At 35.9% G+C, this 16315-nt stretch overlaps 1 protein-coding gene across 2 annotated transcripts in view; it reads left to right on the top strand.

Moving 5' to 3' along the window:
• The first annotated feature begins 1107 nt into the window (after window positions 1–1107).
• Window positions 1108–16315, top strand: part of LOC148945421 (uncharacterized) — an 83547-nt gene continuing 68339 nt past the window's right edge. Inside the window, exon 1 of one of the 2 annotated variants that reach the window (XM_089098643.1) lies at window positions 1108–1412. In XM_089098643.1, the coding sequence (XP_088954769.1) occupies window positions 1301–1412 (112 nt within the window). In that variant the 5' untranslated portion in view covers window positions 1108–1300. Of the gene's footprint in view, window positions 1413–15246; window positions 15266–16315 lie in introns of those variants that run through there. The other variant, XM_089098644.1, reaches the window with a different exon arrangement.

Genomic DNA, 16315 nt, shown 5'->3' with positions numbered 1-16315 from the left:
ACAGTTTAATATTGTATAAGTGGTTAAAAGCTTGCATCCCTAGATTTCTAAAATACACTCTACTCTCCCCCCTAAATCTTCATGAACTGACGCCGATGCTTATAGGCGTCCTCCATTTCATCTCACTTAGATCAAAATGACAAAAATGATTACTATATTCGTAAAGAGCATAAAAAAAGGCATTGAGTGGTATATTCACTTTAGTCGCAACTCAATAATATGATTTGGTAAATATTAAATATTTACTAACGTCATCAGCTGGCAACACTAATTGGCAGTAGTTTGGGAAGTTTTGCAAGTAAAATCTTAACCGTATTAGACTACATTTTTGATACCATGCTTGGATTTGCTTTTAATAGTTAAAGTTGTAATTAGGCCTATACAACGTACCATCAAGTGATAGGCTATTGCTCATCTTATAAATTCTGTGATGAGGTATCTAAAGTAGCCTATGTGCCAAAAGGTAGCCTAGGCCTATCTGCCGGTAAAATTCTACCAAATCATATTATTGACTTACGAATAAAGTGAATATACCACTCGATGCCTTTTTTATGCTCTTTCCAAATATAATAATCATTTTTGTCGGAAATCAATTTTACCCCCACCCCTATATATACCAATTCAGGGTATATATTTGCACATTAGGGGGGATAAGGTGGGGCCGAATTTTAATTCTGATGTAAATGGGAGGTAAGCTTAAACTTTACCCCCACCCCCATAATGTACAAATATATACCCTGAATTGGTATTTAGGGGTGGGTTAAAATTCATTTCCGACAAAAATGATTATTATATTTGGAAAGAGCATAAAACAAGGCACCGAGTGGTATATTAAATTTTTTTGTAAGTCAATAGCATGATTAAGTAAAAATTTACCCAGGGGTGTAGGTACTTTAAGAGCTTGTAAATAAATTAATCTCAGCAAAAAACGTCAACCGATTGACTTTGTGTTTTACTCTTCACGCTATAATTTTTAGAGTCAGCCAACGACCTTATAAAAAAATGTTTTGTCATTACGTAAAAAGAATTTCATTTAAAAGGAAAATAGTTTGCCTTGGAGCAATTTACCTAAAGGCAGGTACTGCGCCGCTAGCCTTCTCTTAGCTATGTTTCAAAATTCCAGTTTTTACCTGGAGTCTCCTACGAAAGTTGTACCGAAAATTTACCTGGATATATTTTGCACCGAAAACGCGCTATTTGTGGATATGCACAAATCGATGTCTGATAAAGTTGTGATTGATTTGTGAAGAGTGTTTATTAATTTGTCAAAATTCCACGAAAAGATTTCCAAGATGAGGACATGGACAGCAAAAGGAATGTTGTTTCTGTTATAGCACAGACTTTTGCTGTGCTGGCGTTTTTGCTTGGCGCAGTTTCAATTGCGGCACCCTATTGGGGTGCCTGGAGTGGAGGTATTTTTTGCATTGTGGATTATTTAGGCTAAGCCGTTGGGGTAAAGTTCTACGAAATCATATTATTGACTTACGCATAAAGTGAATATACCACTCGATGACTTTTTTTATGCTGATTACGAATATAATAAGCATTTCTATCGCAAATGAATTTCAGCCCCCCCCCTATATATGCCAATTCAGGGTTAGGTTAGGTTAGGTTGGGTTAGGTATAGCCTATATAGGGGGGGGGGCTGAAATGCTTATTATATTCGTAATCAGCATAAAAAAGGCATCGAATGGTGTATTCACTTTAGTCCTAACTCAATAATATGATTTCGTAGAACTTTACCGCCGTTGGACTCTGTGGATGCTTTTGTTGGGAGGGAGAGTAGGTTTGAAAAAGTTATTTTTCGGCCAAAAAAGCAGTGTATTTATCAGGATATTGCAAGATTTTACCCTTTTATACATTGGTTTTGAAATAAGGGGTTAAATCTCGACCGAATTCCTTTTTTGTTATTAGGATAGGCTTCTAGTGCCCAGCCTAGACCTAGCTATGTCCAGGCCTGACTAATTCAAAGCAAGATGAACATCAAAGTGTACTACACAAATGACTAGGCCTTTGGAAGTAGTAACAACTTTTGAAAAAATTGGGATACTTTTTGGAAAATTTTCCGATTGACCTTTACTGAGATAACCCAAAAACAGACGGCTTTAGAATCAGAAGCTCATCATGTATCCAAATATAAAATTAATTTCCGGCGGAAACAAATTTTACCCCTCTCCCCTAATGTGCAAATATATACCCTGAATTGTGTATATGCAGTGAATTTTCCGCAAGTCTTTTTAACTGAAAGTAAGGAGCAACATTAAAACTTAAAACAAACAGAAATTATTCCGTATATGAAATGGGCTGTTCCCTCCTCAACGCCTTGCTCTCTGCGCTAAAGTTTTTTTTATTGTTTTAAAAAATAGAGTTGTGAGAAAGAGTCTAACTTTAGCTTAAAGAGCGAGGCGTTGAGGAGGGGACAGCCCCTTTCATTTACGGAATAATTTCTGTTCGTTTTAAGTTTAATGTTGCTCCATACTTTCAGTTAAAAAACTTGTTTTTTATTTAATTTTTGAACGTTTTTGAATTCATGAAGGTTTTGATTTTGACTCACCATACATGAATAATTAAAAAAAATTGCATATTAATTTTGCTTTTATTTGGGTAAATGACTTTCTCGAAAGTTGTTTAGTTTTATTTACGAACGTTTTTATTAGTAATAAATATACGTAACTTACGAATTAACTTACATAACCAACTTCTATATCTATATATTTTCATTACGTATATTAGGGGGTTTGCGCCCTAGTCAATACCTCGCTCTTTACGCTAAAGTTCAAATGTTGTTCCAATTCTTTAAGAATGACTCCTTAATCACAAAGGCCGTTAATTAGAATAAATAGCACTTATGAAAGTACTAAAAAATCTTTGGCTTAAAGAGCGAGGTATTGACTAGGGGGAGAACCCAATTATATACTTAATAATTTCTGTTCGTTTTAAGTTTTGACGTTGCTCCTTACTTTTAGTTGAAAAACTTGTTTTTTTTTTATTGAATTTCTGATCTTTTTTTAAAATAATGCTGGGAAATCTGGCGCCCCCTTCATAGTAATGTCCCTTCCCCCATGAAAACTTCCTCCATGGAACGATACTCCCACATAGCCCCCAACCTTTCCCCCCCTACCAGAAAAAAATCCCCCTTGAAAACGTCTGTATACTTCCCAATAACCAATACTATATGTAAACATTGGGTAAAGTTCATCACTATCAGCTCTCCCCGCGGAGATTTTGGGGGATTAAGTCATCCTATAAGATATATTGATTATATTTTCGACCATGCTGAACAAAATGGCTATCTCAAAATTTTGATCGTGTGACTTTGGGAAAAAACTGAGCGTGGGAGGGGGCCTAGTTGCCCTCCATTTTTTTGTCACTTAGAAAGGGCACTATAATTTTTAATTTCCGTTTGAATGACCCCTCCCACTATATTCTAGGACCATTGAGTCGATACGATCACCCCTGAAAAAAAATTTAAATAAACACGCATCCGTGATCTTTCTTCTGGCAAAAAATAAAAAATTCCACTTTTTTGCAGATATAAGCATGAAACTTCTAAAGGTAGGGTTTTCTGATACACTGAATCTGATGACGTAATTGTCATTAAGGCTCTAAATCTTTCAGGGTGTGTTTTCCCCTTTTTTTCGAAAATCAGCCACATTTTCTCAGGTGCGTAACTTTTGATGAGCAGGACTAAACTTGATGAGACTTATATATTTGAAATCAGTATTAAAATTTGATTCTTTTGATGTATCTATTGGTATCAAAATCCCGTTTTTTAGAGTTTCGGTTACTATTGAGCCGTGTCACTCTTTACCATGAACTGTTTGATTGATTTGATGGTTTATCAAAATAAAGGAAAATTCATTTATATACGATTAAGGGTAGGCTATATATTTGCACTTTAGGGGGGTTGAGGTAAAGTTCAATTTCGACGCAAATGAATGTTATATTTGGATACTGAAAAAAAACTCGAATTCTAAGGGTATGTCTAGCCTATTTTTTAGCTATCTCATCAGCAAGTTAATCGGAAAATTTACCAATTTTCTAACTGCTTCTCAATGAGGAAGCATGGAGTCCTGACCGAGGGCGGTTTGAAAGCTTTTAAACCACCCTAATTACACCACAATTTGTTTCTGCTGTTGCTGCCTATCGAATTTATAAAAATATTGGCGAGTCAAAGCTTTTTTTTCAATCTTCTCTATCATGGACAGGATTTACCTATTCACGGCCTTAAGTTGAATGCCTCATCAAGTCCCCCTATTGTTCCCCCTCCAAGGAACTAGGGGTAATTGACTTCACAGATACTGTTTTCTTTATTTTAAGAAATTCACAAACAACAAGAAGAAACATAAACTAGAACGAAATTTTCGTGACTTTCATATCCTTGGTCTATGAATGTTCCAGTAAGAAAACGACTTAAAAAAATTCTCAATCTGACATCATGAAACAAAAAAAATTGTCAACCACAACACTTTTACTTTTAACCATAATGTAAACTAGCCTATTGGGCCAATAAAAGTAGCCTAATGGACAAGGGCCTAGATTTACACGATTTTGAGGAGGTCGCCCATAAAAATATCCTGAAACTTATTGCTGTGATCTGAAAGCTACCTTGGCCAAGCATGACGAACTACGGAGCAACCAAGACCCCAATGTCGTTCTATCATACAAAAAATAAGAAGTTATTAGACAGTGATTAAATCACGGTCGCCCCTTAACCAAATTAAATAAAAAAAACAAGTTTTTTAAACTGAAAGTAAGGAGCGACATTAAAACTTAAAACGAACAGAAATTATTCCGTATATGAAAGGGGCTGTCCCCTCCTCAACGCCTCGCTCTTTACGCTAAAGTTTTTTATTGTTTTAAAAAATAAAGTTGTGAGACAGAGTCAAACTTTAGCGTAAAGAGCGAGGCGTTGAGGAGGGGACAGCCCCTTTCATATACGGAATAATTTCTGTTCGTTTTAAGTTTTAATGTCGCTCCTTACTTTCAGTTTAAAAAACTTGTTTTTTTTATTTAATTTCTGATCGTTTTTTAGTTAATGCAGCTTTTATTTGTATAAAAATTTTACTTTTCTTTTGCTAAATGGATGTCTTTACAAATTAACTTACGTAACTAACTTCTATATTCGTATATTTTTCTTCTGGCAAAAAATACAAAGTTGCAGATTTTTGCAGATATGAGCTTGAAACCTATGTAATAGGGTTTTCTGATACGCTGAATCTGACGGTGTGATTTTCATTAAAATTCTTTCACTTGTAGGGGATGTTTCCCCCTCTTTAAAAAATCGAGTAAATTTTCTCAGGCTCGTAGCCTTTGATGAGTAATACTAAACTTAATAAAATTTATATATTTAGGATCAGCATTATAAACACATTCTTTTGATACATTTATTGACATCAAAATTTCGTTTTTAAAAGTTTCGATTACTATTGAGCCGTATCGCTTGTTTTTTTATTGTTTTTTTTATTACGTATATGTTATTACTTATATGAAGGGGTTCTCCCTTAGTCAATACCACGCTCTTTACGTTAAAAGTTAAAAAAATTTTGATTCAGAAACCCCTGAATCACAAAGGCCGTTTAATTAGAATAGATAGCTCTTTTGAAAGCACTAAAAAAAACTGTAGCGTAAAGAGCGAGGTATTGACTTGGGGGAGAATCCCCTCACATACGTTATAATTTCTGTTCGTTTTAAGTTCTAATATTCCTTCTTACATTTCAGTTGAAAAAACCTGTTTATTTTTATTTAATTTCTGATCGTTTCTGAAATAATGCTTGGAAATCCGGCGCCCCCTTCATAGAAATGTCCCTTACCCCAAAGAAACATCCTCCACGGAAATATTCTCCAGAGTAACCCCTCCTCTAGCCCCCCCCCTCCAGAAAAACTCCTTCCTGAAAATGGTTGTATACATTCCAATAACCAATAAATAATGCTAGCAAGTCCGGAGCCCCCTTCATGGCAATTTCCCTTCCCCCATGAAAACTTCCTTCATGAACAGATCCTCCAACATAACCCCCGACCCAACCTTCCCTCCCACTAACAGAAAAAAAACCTCCTGAAAACTTCTGTATACTTACCAATAACCAATACTATATGTTAACATTGGGTAAAGTTCATAACTTTTAGCCCTCCCTCTGGGAAGTTCGGGGGATTAAGTCATCCTAAAAGACATATTTATCATATTTTCGACCATGCTGAACAAAAAGGTTATCCCCAAATTTTGATCGGGTGATTTTGGGAAAAAAATAAGCGTGGGAGGGGGCCTAGTTGCCCACCATTTTTCTGGTCACTTAAAAAGGGAACTAGAACTTTTAATTTCCGTTCCAATGAGCCCTCCCACGATATTCTAGGACCACTGGGTCGATACGATCACCCCTGGGGGAAAAAAAACAAAAAAAACAAAAAAACAAATAAAAACGCACCCGTGATCTTTCTTCTGGCAAAAAATGTAAAATTCCACATTTTTGTAGATAGGAGCTTGAAACCTCTACAGTAGGGTTCTCTGATACGCTGAATATGATGGTGTGATTTTCATTAAGGTCCTATAACTTTTAGGGGGTCTTTCCCCCTTTTTTTGAAAATCAGCCAAATTTTCTCAGGCACTTAACTTTTGATGGGTAGCACTAAACTTGATGAAAGTTATATATTTGAAATCAGCATTGAAATCTGATTCTTTTGATATATCTATTGGTATCAATAACCCGTTTTCTAGAGTTTCGGTTACCATTGAGCCGGGTCGCTCCTTACTTACAGTTTGTTACCACGAACTGTTTGATACATGTTGAGCTTAATCAGTATGATTTGGAACCTACACATAATATTTGCTAAAACTTTGATTTTGGACCCCCTACTGACCAGAAATACCAACATACTATTATGTAATAAAATTGTAAATTAAAATTCCTAGATTAACATGGAAGGGGTATCTATTATGTCACAAGCAAAGCAATATTTAACTTATCTTAAAATGACCGGATTCTTGCCGTTCGGAAGGGGTCACAATACACCTCATCCACACTTAGAACTTTTCATCTCTAGATCTGACATACAACATTAGGAGATAGTCCCACTGGCGGATCAAGGGGATATCCCACTCCCGTTCCCATAATTTTTTTCTGGCGCCCTCGTTACTTGTTCTTTTTTCACTCATTTTTAAAAATAAATTTGTCAATTTGGTCAATCATTGATGCCCTTGTCACATTCCCCCCCAAAAAAAAAAATTTTGCTCTAGATCTGCCATGGATAGCCCTCTTCCAAAGTTGCAGTTGCAAATTGGCTTTACAACTGGTGTCCTCGGAAATATTATCCCTGTCATGGTTGTCACTCCTCTTGAGTTGAACTTTATATTTTATCAGCAAATATATATTTTTCACACTAGACTGAAAGAATCTTTACCTTATGGCAAAATGGTTCTAGGCGTTTACCGCCCCGATAAATACCCTCTCCCCCGGAAAATACCCCCCTGTGGAAATTAAGGCTTTCCAAATTTGAGAATTTTATTTGAGTTTTTTTTTTTTTTCGTAGGGGGAACGAATTTTAGTACTAAAATTCGAGAACACCCCAGTTTTTTTTCGTTACTTTACAAATACATTTAGGCTATAGGTTTGCAAATTAGGGGGGGGGGGGGGTAAATTATAGCGGGTCTGCATGCAAAATATGTTTGGTACAATTATTATGCAGATTAAATAGGTAGATAGAGAGATGTATTTTAAGCCAAACTTAGGCCATAACATAGTAAAATAATATAGAAAGGCACAAATAACAATCTTTGATCACGATCACCATAAAACACTTAAATGAAACATTACATTTACTATTAGTACTATTTACTTTACTTTTTTTTTTTTTTTTTTTTTTTTTTTTTTTTTTTTTTTTTAGTTACAAAATTTCCAGATACCTCGCTATTGTTCTGTCACTTTTTTAGTGACCATGCCTAGAAGGAATTGTGTTCTGACTTCAAACTGTCCAAATACTTTACCACTCCCCCCACCCCCGGGGCGGATCCAGGATTTTTTAAGGGGGGGGGGGGCAAAAGAGGTTGTTCCGATAAACTTGCATTAGGAGCAAGTTTAATTGACACAATCTTGCGTTAATTAAGTAAATTACACTACTTTAGACTACGTTAGGGGGCGCGCGCCCCCTTGATCCGCCAAAGCCCCCCCGCCTGTGTGCAAATATATAGCCCAAATTATATATTTCCCATCTATTCTGTCACTTGTCTTGGTCTTGTCTCATACTAAGATGAAAGAAACTAACGAAGAAACCGGTTTGTTCTCGAGTTTTACACAGTGTAAACTTGAGTCAGTGGCTTATAATACACAAGCACCAAAATTCCTTGCCCCTACGGAAAAAATTAAAAATAAAACTCAAATAAAATTTTCAAATTTGGAAAGCCTTATTTTCCACGGGGGGTATTTTCCAGGGGGGGGGGTATTTTCCGCGGGGGGGGGGGTATTTCCCACGAGGGGGGGATAATCACCGGAAGGGATAAACGCCGGCCACCGGCAAAATACCCTTTTTGACGATTATTTTTGTCTCTTAGCTAATATGCCTCATAGTGACAGATTTTATGGTACTTGTGTATTATAGCGACCACTCTCAAGAAGTTGAGTTAGGTCAGTCATAATGAAATATACCAGAACATTATGAAAATAAAATATTTTAGGAACAAAATTGAGGAAACTATAACAGAGAATTATCGAAAACAGGCCGCCCAGAACGCATTATATTAAATACCTGAACTAACCAACTTAATTTAATAATTATTTAATAACCAACTTAATTATTTAATCAAAATATACCTGCATAGTAGTTTATCTCACTCAGGCTAAGCTGATTATCTCCGAGTGCACACAGAGAATCCGGTTTTTTTACAACAGATCAAGAGCAACAGTGTGGTCGCTATAATACACAAGTACCCATTTTATAAATGTCTGCTGTGAAGCCATGAATATTTTTAAGACCCTTCCCTCTATGAAGTCCAAGAATTTGAGCTACACATTACACCCATCATTTTATTTGGGTTTTATAATTCAAAAACCTCACTTTTCTCTCAGAACCTCACTTGATCATTGTAAACCATCAGTTTTCTTCCGTTTTTGCTATTAAATATCTTTCAAAACTTTTTAAAACTTATTTTAAATATATTGTATATATGTTTTATACATTTTAAATATATTTAAATAAACATATTTTCAGAACTTATCTCAGAATTGTATTTTTTTTTTGAAAAAAGGGTATTACTTTTTAGATGTACTTTTGAGTCATTACCTTGGCAAATAAGCATTAAAGTAGCAGAAAACGTACTAGAGGTAGAAACCTATGTTCCCGAGCTCTGACTAAACAAGGTCAAGTCACAGGAATATTTGAATAGGATTTATACTTATTTGCGTGTAATCGTAAGTGTATCAGGGCTCCGGTGATAATTAGACAATGCCCAGAGAATGCAATTGCGAAGAAATACCAAGGTTAGAAAAAGGAATCCCAAGCACTAAGTACCAATAATAATAGTATGTACATGGGCGTATTCAGGGGAGGGTTTAGGGGTTTCCCCCCCCCCCCCCGAAATGTTTGTCCGACTCGTAAAAACGTGATAAACATGCAAAAAACAGGTTTTTGTTACGTTTATTAAGGTTTTTTGTAGCCCCTCCCACCCTGAACAAAATGTCCGGATACAGCCCTGAGTATGTATATATAAATATAATTCATATGCTTTTCATGGTAATGTGTAACATAAATACCTTTCCTAAGGTCCCTAGCCCTGTTCAAAAACGGATACAAATCGTATGTGTGTAGGCAACCTGACGGCACGTACATATTCTTTGGAGTTTACCATTAGATTATGTTTATACCCAGATAATACTTTATTTTATTTAGTTGCCATTTTCCCTTCCTTTCTGAAGCTATCTTTAGGCACGACTCTGTATCAAGTGAAACAAATAGACCATGTCTATTAATTGTACGGATTTTGAACACATCAAACCATTTATATGCCACAAAGCGCCACAGTGCCACAAAACTACTCATTTGTCCATTAAGCTTTTATATTGAATTTTTTTGTTAACTAGAAAGCTTCTTTTTTTCTGGATGCTTCTTAGGCTCGTAATTTTTAATTTTTCATATTCAAATTGCCCCTGTGGAGAACCATGGGCTTAATTAGCGGTGTGGCTACTCGAAAATCCTTTACAACAAGCTGAATATCCTGACAGATAATGGTGAATATTCCTCCCTAGCTGGCCTCTTGCACACCTCTCTCAAAAAGTATTCTTGGAAATTTCTATCTTTCCTCGGAAAAGTTTCCCTCGCCTTAGGTATTGTTTCAACAAGCAAAATCCTGCTCACTGTAAAAGTAGTGTCAAGTAGCCCCACTATACTACTACTACTACTACTAACAACTCACCGCAGCACCTAGCTGCCTAAGGCCAACACAGCTACGCACGCTCCTCCTCCATCCCAATCTATTCAAAGCCTCCCTTTTTACGCCCCCCCATTTAGTTTCCATTTCCTTTAAATCTTTCGTTATGACGTCCTCCCACCCCAGACGAGGACGACCAGTTTTCCGTTTAGCCCTAGACGGTTGGCCGAAAAAAACAATCTTCGGCAATCTGTCATTCGCACAACGTGCCCTAGCCACCTCAACCTTTCTTTAGTTATAGCCCTAGAGAGCGGTATTGAACCACATTTTCGTATAGCCTATTGTTTGAAATACGGTCAGTCAGCCGGGTACCCAGAACAATCCTTAAGTAATTTCTCTGGAAAACATTACACCCCCCCCGGAAAAGACCCCGCACGCGGAAAAGACCCCGTGGAAAACACCCCCCCCCCCCCCGCAGAAAATAAGGCTTTCCAAATTTGAGAATTTTATTTGAGTTTCATTTTTTGAATGTCCGTAGGGAGACGGAGTTTTGTTACTAGTATATTATGTACAACTCACTCAAGTTTCTGCTGTGCAAAATTTGAGAACACGCCGGTTTGTCCGTTAGTTTCTTCGTTACTTTAGAAATAAATTTGGGTTATAGATTTGCACATTAGGGGGGGGGATAAAATATAGCGGGTCTGCATGCAAAATGTGTTTGGTATAATTATTCTGCATATTAGATGGATAGATAAATGAGTGTATTTTATAGGCAAATATACAGCCGTGACCACAATAAAATAACACAAATGAAAGGCACAAATAACATAAACTTTGATCAGCAATCATCATAAAACACTTAAATGAAACACTACATTAGCCTAATAATAGTACTTAATACTTAGAAAAAAGGTCATTTAAAAAAAAAAAAACTCAACGCTTGGAAAAAAACTTAAACGAAACATTACATTTACTATATGCTGTGATTTTTTTTCTTTTTTTTGTAGTTAACAAAATTCCCAGATACCTCGCTATTCTTCTGTAATTTTTTAGTGGCCATATACCAGGAAAGAATTGTTTTCTGACTTCAAACTGTCCAAATAATTTACCCCCCCCCCCCCGGTATATACCCCTCCGGACCCTCCCCCCCCCCACTTCCCGTGGAAAAGAAGGCTTTCCAAATTTGAGAATTTTATTTGAGTTTATTTTTTTTTTATTTCCGCAGGGGGATGGAGTTTTGGCACTTTTTTTTTCAGCTTAGCGCGAGACGAGACAAAGACAAGTGACAGAATATATGGGAAATATATAATTTGGGCTATAGGCCTATAATTTTCACATAGGGGGGGGGTACAGTATTTGGATAGTTTGAAGTCAGAAAACAATTCTTTCGAGGTATGTGGCCACTAAAAAATTACAGAAGAAAAGCGAGGTATCTGGAAATTTTGTTAAATAAAAAAAAATCCCAGTATAAAGTAAATGTGGTGTTTCATTTAAGTGTTTTTTCCAAGTGTTGAGTGTTTTTTTTTTCAATGACCGTATTTCCAAGTATTAATTACTATTATTGGGTTAATGTAATGTTCCATTTAAGTCTTTATGACGATCGCTGATCAAAGTTTATGTTATTTGTGCCTTTCATTTATGTTATTTTAATATGTTCACGGGCGTATATTTGGCTTTAAAATACACTTATCTATCTATCTAACATGCAGAATAATTGTACCTTACACATTTTGCATGCAGACCACTATACTTCCCCCCCCCACCCCTACTGGACAAATATATAGTCCAAATTTTTTTATAAAGTATCGACAAAACTAACGAAAAAACCGGTGTGTTCTCGAATTTTACACAGCCTAAGGTTGAGTGAGTGGCGCATAATACAAAAGCACCAAAATTCCTTCCCCCAACGGAAATTAAAAAAATAAAACTCAAAATTTGGAAAGCCTATTTTTCCGCGGGGGGTATTTTCCGGGGGGTAAACGCCACCCACCAATCAAACAATAGTATGCGGCACCGAGTAGGGGGGTGTACCTTTCCTCTACTATTTAAACAATACTCTTTTTTGGTATTTTCATTGAAAATGCCTTTTTTAGGTATTTTCATAGAAGGAATAGAAAAAAAACAGCCTCCGCTAGGTTTAGAAAATATATTCCCCCGCCCTACATTTTCGTGTTTTGAAGCCACTGCAGGCCCCAGATTCCAGCGTAATTTAAATATTTCGAAGAGATTTAAGTAAACACACGATTTGAATCGTTTTTTTTTATATTCCAAAATTGAAAAGGATCGCTATACAATTTTGTTTTTTTTTCACGATTCTCATGAATTTACAATACCATTTTACTTAATCTCTTTTTCTGCGCCTGCATACCTAGTTTTTTTTTCACTACGGTTATTGTAATCGTAGTGAATTTTTACAATAACCGTAGTGAATTTTTACAATAACCGTAGTGAAAGTTACAATAACCGTAGGTTATTGTAACCGTAGTGAATATTTAAATATAATATATAAAATTTGCAAATATTTGCAAATAACTATGCAAATAATTTTATTGTGCTCTGTTCTCGTTTCATTTAAGGCTAATCAAACAGTTCGTGGTAACGAACGGTAAGTAAGGAGTGACCCTGCTCAATAGTAACCGAAACTCTAAAAACGGAATTTTGATACCAGTAGATACATGAAAAGAATTGAATTTTTATTCTGATTTCAAATATATAAGTATCATTAAGTTTAGTTTTACCCATCAAAGGTTACGAGCCTGAGAAAATGTGCCTTGTTTTCGAAAAAAGGGAAAAACCTCTAAAAGTCACAGAATCTAAATGAATATCGCACCATTAGATCCAGCGTGTGTCCTAGAATATCGTGAGAGATCTCATTCGCATGGAAATTGAAAGTTCTAGTACCCTTTTTATGTGACCAAAAAGATTGGAAGGCAACTAGGCCCCATCCCCCACCCCTTTTCCCCAAAAATCGTCCGATTAAAAGTTTTAGATAGCCATTTTTTTCATCATAGTTGGAATGCCCAGTAACTATGCCTTTGGATATAACATACCCCCCCCCTACAGCCGCAGGGGAAAGGCCCTTAGGTTATAGAAATTGCCCGTTTACGCATAGTATTTGTTATTGGGAAGCTTGCATACATTTTAAAGTGGGGAGACGAATTTTCTGTTTTTTTTTCACGGGGGAACTTTCCATGAAGAGGGAAGTTTCCAGGGGGAAATTGTCAGAGGAAATTACACTGGGGGAATTTGCCACAATTCCTATTCGAAATTATTTGTATATTTCTTGCTTTTTTTTTGTCTCAATTTTACGCGTGAAGCTGTTAAGGGTAATTGTCCTGGGTAAGTTTTCACCGGAACTAAACTGAATTGTCTAGAGGGTATATCCGTGAGGAGGGTATTTCTCCGTGGAGGTGGGGCCGAATTTCCTGGGACTATTTAAAAGACAATTAGAAATTAAATAAAAAACAAGTTTTTTAACTGGAAGTAAGGAGCAACATTAAAACATTAAACGAACTGAAAGCATTACTTATATGAAAGGGGTTGCCTCCTCCTCAACACCTCGCTCTTTACGCTAAAGTTTGAATTTTGTCCCAACTCCTTGAGAATGACTCCTAAAACACAAGGTTCGTTTAATTAGAAAAATAAGAAGCTTTTTTCAAAAGTACCAAAAAAATTAGTGTAAAGAGCGAGGTGTTGAAGAGGAGGCAACCCCCTTTATGTACGTAGTAATTTCTGTTTCTTTCAAGTTTTAATGTTGCTCCTTACTTTCAGTTGAAAAAACTTGTTTCATTTTAATATAAACAATAAGTAGGCTAATACGCATTATTTATTTTAAAATGATGTCTTAATAAAGGTATTTATGTAAACTAGGTGAAGATGTATAATTCACATCACACTTTTTACTTTATTTATTTACTTTATTTATATTTTACTTTATTAACAATCACTTTTTACTTTATTTACGTTCAGTTTATTTCAGTGACGAAAGAGTTTACACGAATGCGCTATGAAAAAAACTTTTCTGGTTGACGTATAGATATCCAGGATTTTTGTTACGGGGGATTTTTACGCGTCGGAAAAAAATCAGGGGGAGTTCAATCAAGGTTGCCCCTTGGATACAGTCTTGAGAGTAGGCATGTAGAAAGTCTGATGATTTGTATGATTCTCTTTGCCAATCCTTGAACATTTTCTGTTTTTTTTTGTCTTTTGAAATCCCCCCCCCTAAATGCATTATCTGCTTTTACATCTGACATAGGGCAACATTTTCCATGGAATCAGTCAGTCATACGCAAGTGTGGTTCTTGTGGAGATAACTGACGATTTTGCCAGAATATAAAAAGCTCCAAAATTTCTTCTAAGGTCACCATTTTTGATACTTCCTTGGGGGGAATCTTTTGGATCAAATTGAGGAACTTCCCTGAAAGTAGTTGGTATAGTGGCATATATAGGTACACAGTCCTTGAGAGGGACAATATTGCCCGGAGGCCTCATGTTTTAAAGAGTGTATTTTGTTTTTCTTTAATTCACAGGGGGGGCGGGGCTGCATGGGGTTCTCTTTTTCTGTGCAGGGCACATGCATGTCGGAAATAAAATCCCAACTTTCCTGTCTTCAGGCCTGCTGGGTATTTGAAAAGTAGATTTTGAAAAATTCAATGCGCAACCTACTCAAAAAAGCGCCGAAATAGCGGAAATGTGCCCCATCTGGCCACTCTGATATACTTGCGTGTCCTGATAAATTTTTGGTGATAAGGAAGCTGAATTCTAAAAATATTTGTTACTCATGTCTTTCATTCTAAAAACCAGTTTTCTGATGTTCATTGTGTTTTAGGGTGAGAAAAATTTGAAAAGTGGATGAATTTTTGGGCTAGCATCACCTCAACTGAATTTTCCAGTTTGTCAACCCTACTGAAGGTATATGTCGCTATACACTTGCAGTTACTTCACTCAAAATGCAGGCAACTTTTTTTCTTGCCGAAATATAATGTAAAAGCTTTTAGGGTGGATACACTTTTTATTTTTGAGTAATTACAGTTCTGTTAAAGGTAAGCTACAATTTTGGTACTCCTGTATTAAACGCATTTTTTTATATACTGCAATGGAAACCAGTCCCGAAAAAACTGGTTTTGATGGGTTAATTTAAGACACCGCTATAGGGTAATACAATGTATAGCGTGGTTTTCATTGCGTATACGATATTTAAACTGTTGTTTTTTGTTTGGGGGGGGGGGGGTTTAGGGGGGAGGTACCTAGGCTAGGTTACGTAATAATATATACTTTGCTTTACCCCCCCCCCCCCTAATGTGCAAATATATAGCCTAAATTTGTTTCTAAACTATTATATATTCATCCTATTTTATTTTATTTCATCAGCATTAACCAAACTAGCAGTATATAAAAGAGTGCATTTAATACAGGAGTACCCAACTTTTCAACCTGAATCGCTTTGGAACTTTAGGCTCTGCTGTCAATTTGAAACTTTTTTTAAATTTTTCTCTGCTATCATATCTGTAAATAATACGGATTTCCCATTTTGGTACAAAGGACCCAAAAGAAAATTATGACATCATATCTTTCAAGTTATGATCTTGGCTCCTTTTATATATATATATATATATATATATATATATATATATATATATATATATATATATATATATATATATATATATATATATATTGTTTATGAATAAGCCCCTTTCATGACAAAAAATAATCCAAGTTTCGGGCCTAGTCTGTACGCCATGTAAATTGAAAAATGGTAGTTTTAATAAAAAAACTGAAAAGTTCCTGTGCAGAATTTTTTTTGTTTGGGGGGGGGCTGGCGGGATGAATAAAAACACATTCTATTTGATAATTTGGTTGAGAAACGGCCCAGAAATTTGGGAAGATTTAGGATTTCGGTAAGGGGGTGAAAGGCTCCCGTGAGGTAAGGCCCTGATTATTTTGTTTTCTTTTTCAGAC

This window comes from Artemia sp. Qi Xiang Cuo, chromosome 13 (genome assembly GCF_049724085.1).
Source record: "Artemia sp. Qi Xiang Cuo chromosome 13, ASM4972408v1, whole genome shotgun sequence".
Taxonomy (NCBI): domain Eukaryota; kingdom Metazoa; phylum Arthropoda; class Branchiopoda; order Anostraca; family Artemiidae; genus Artemia; species Artemia sp. Qi Xiang Cuo.
Note: the sequence above shows the minus strand (reverse complement) of the source record. Positions and strands in the feature narration are given on the sequence as shown.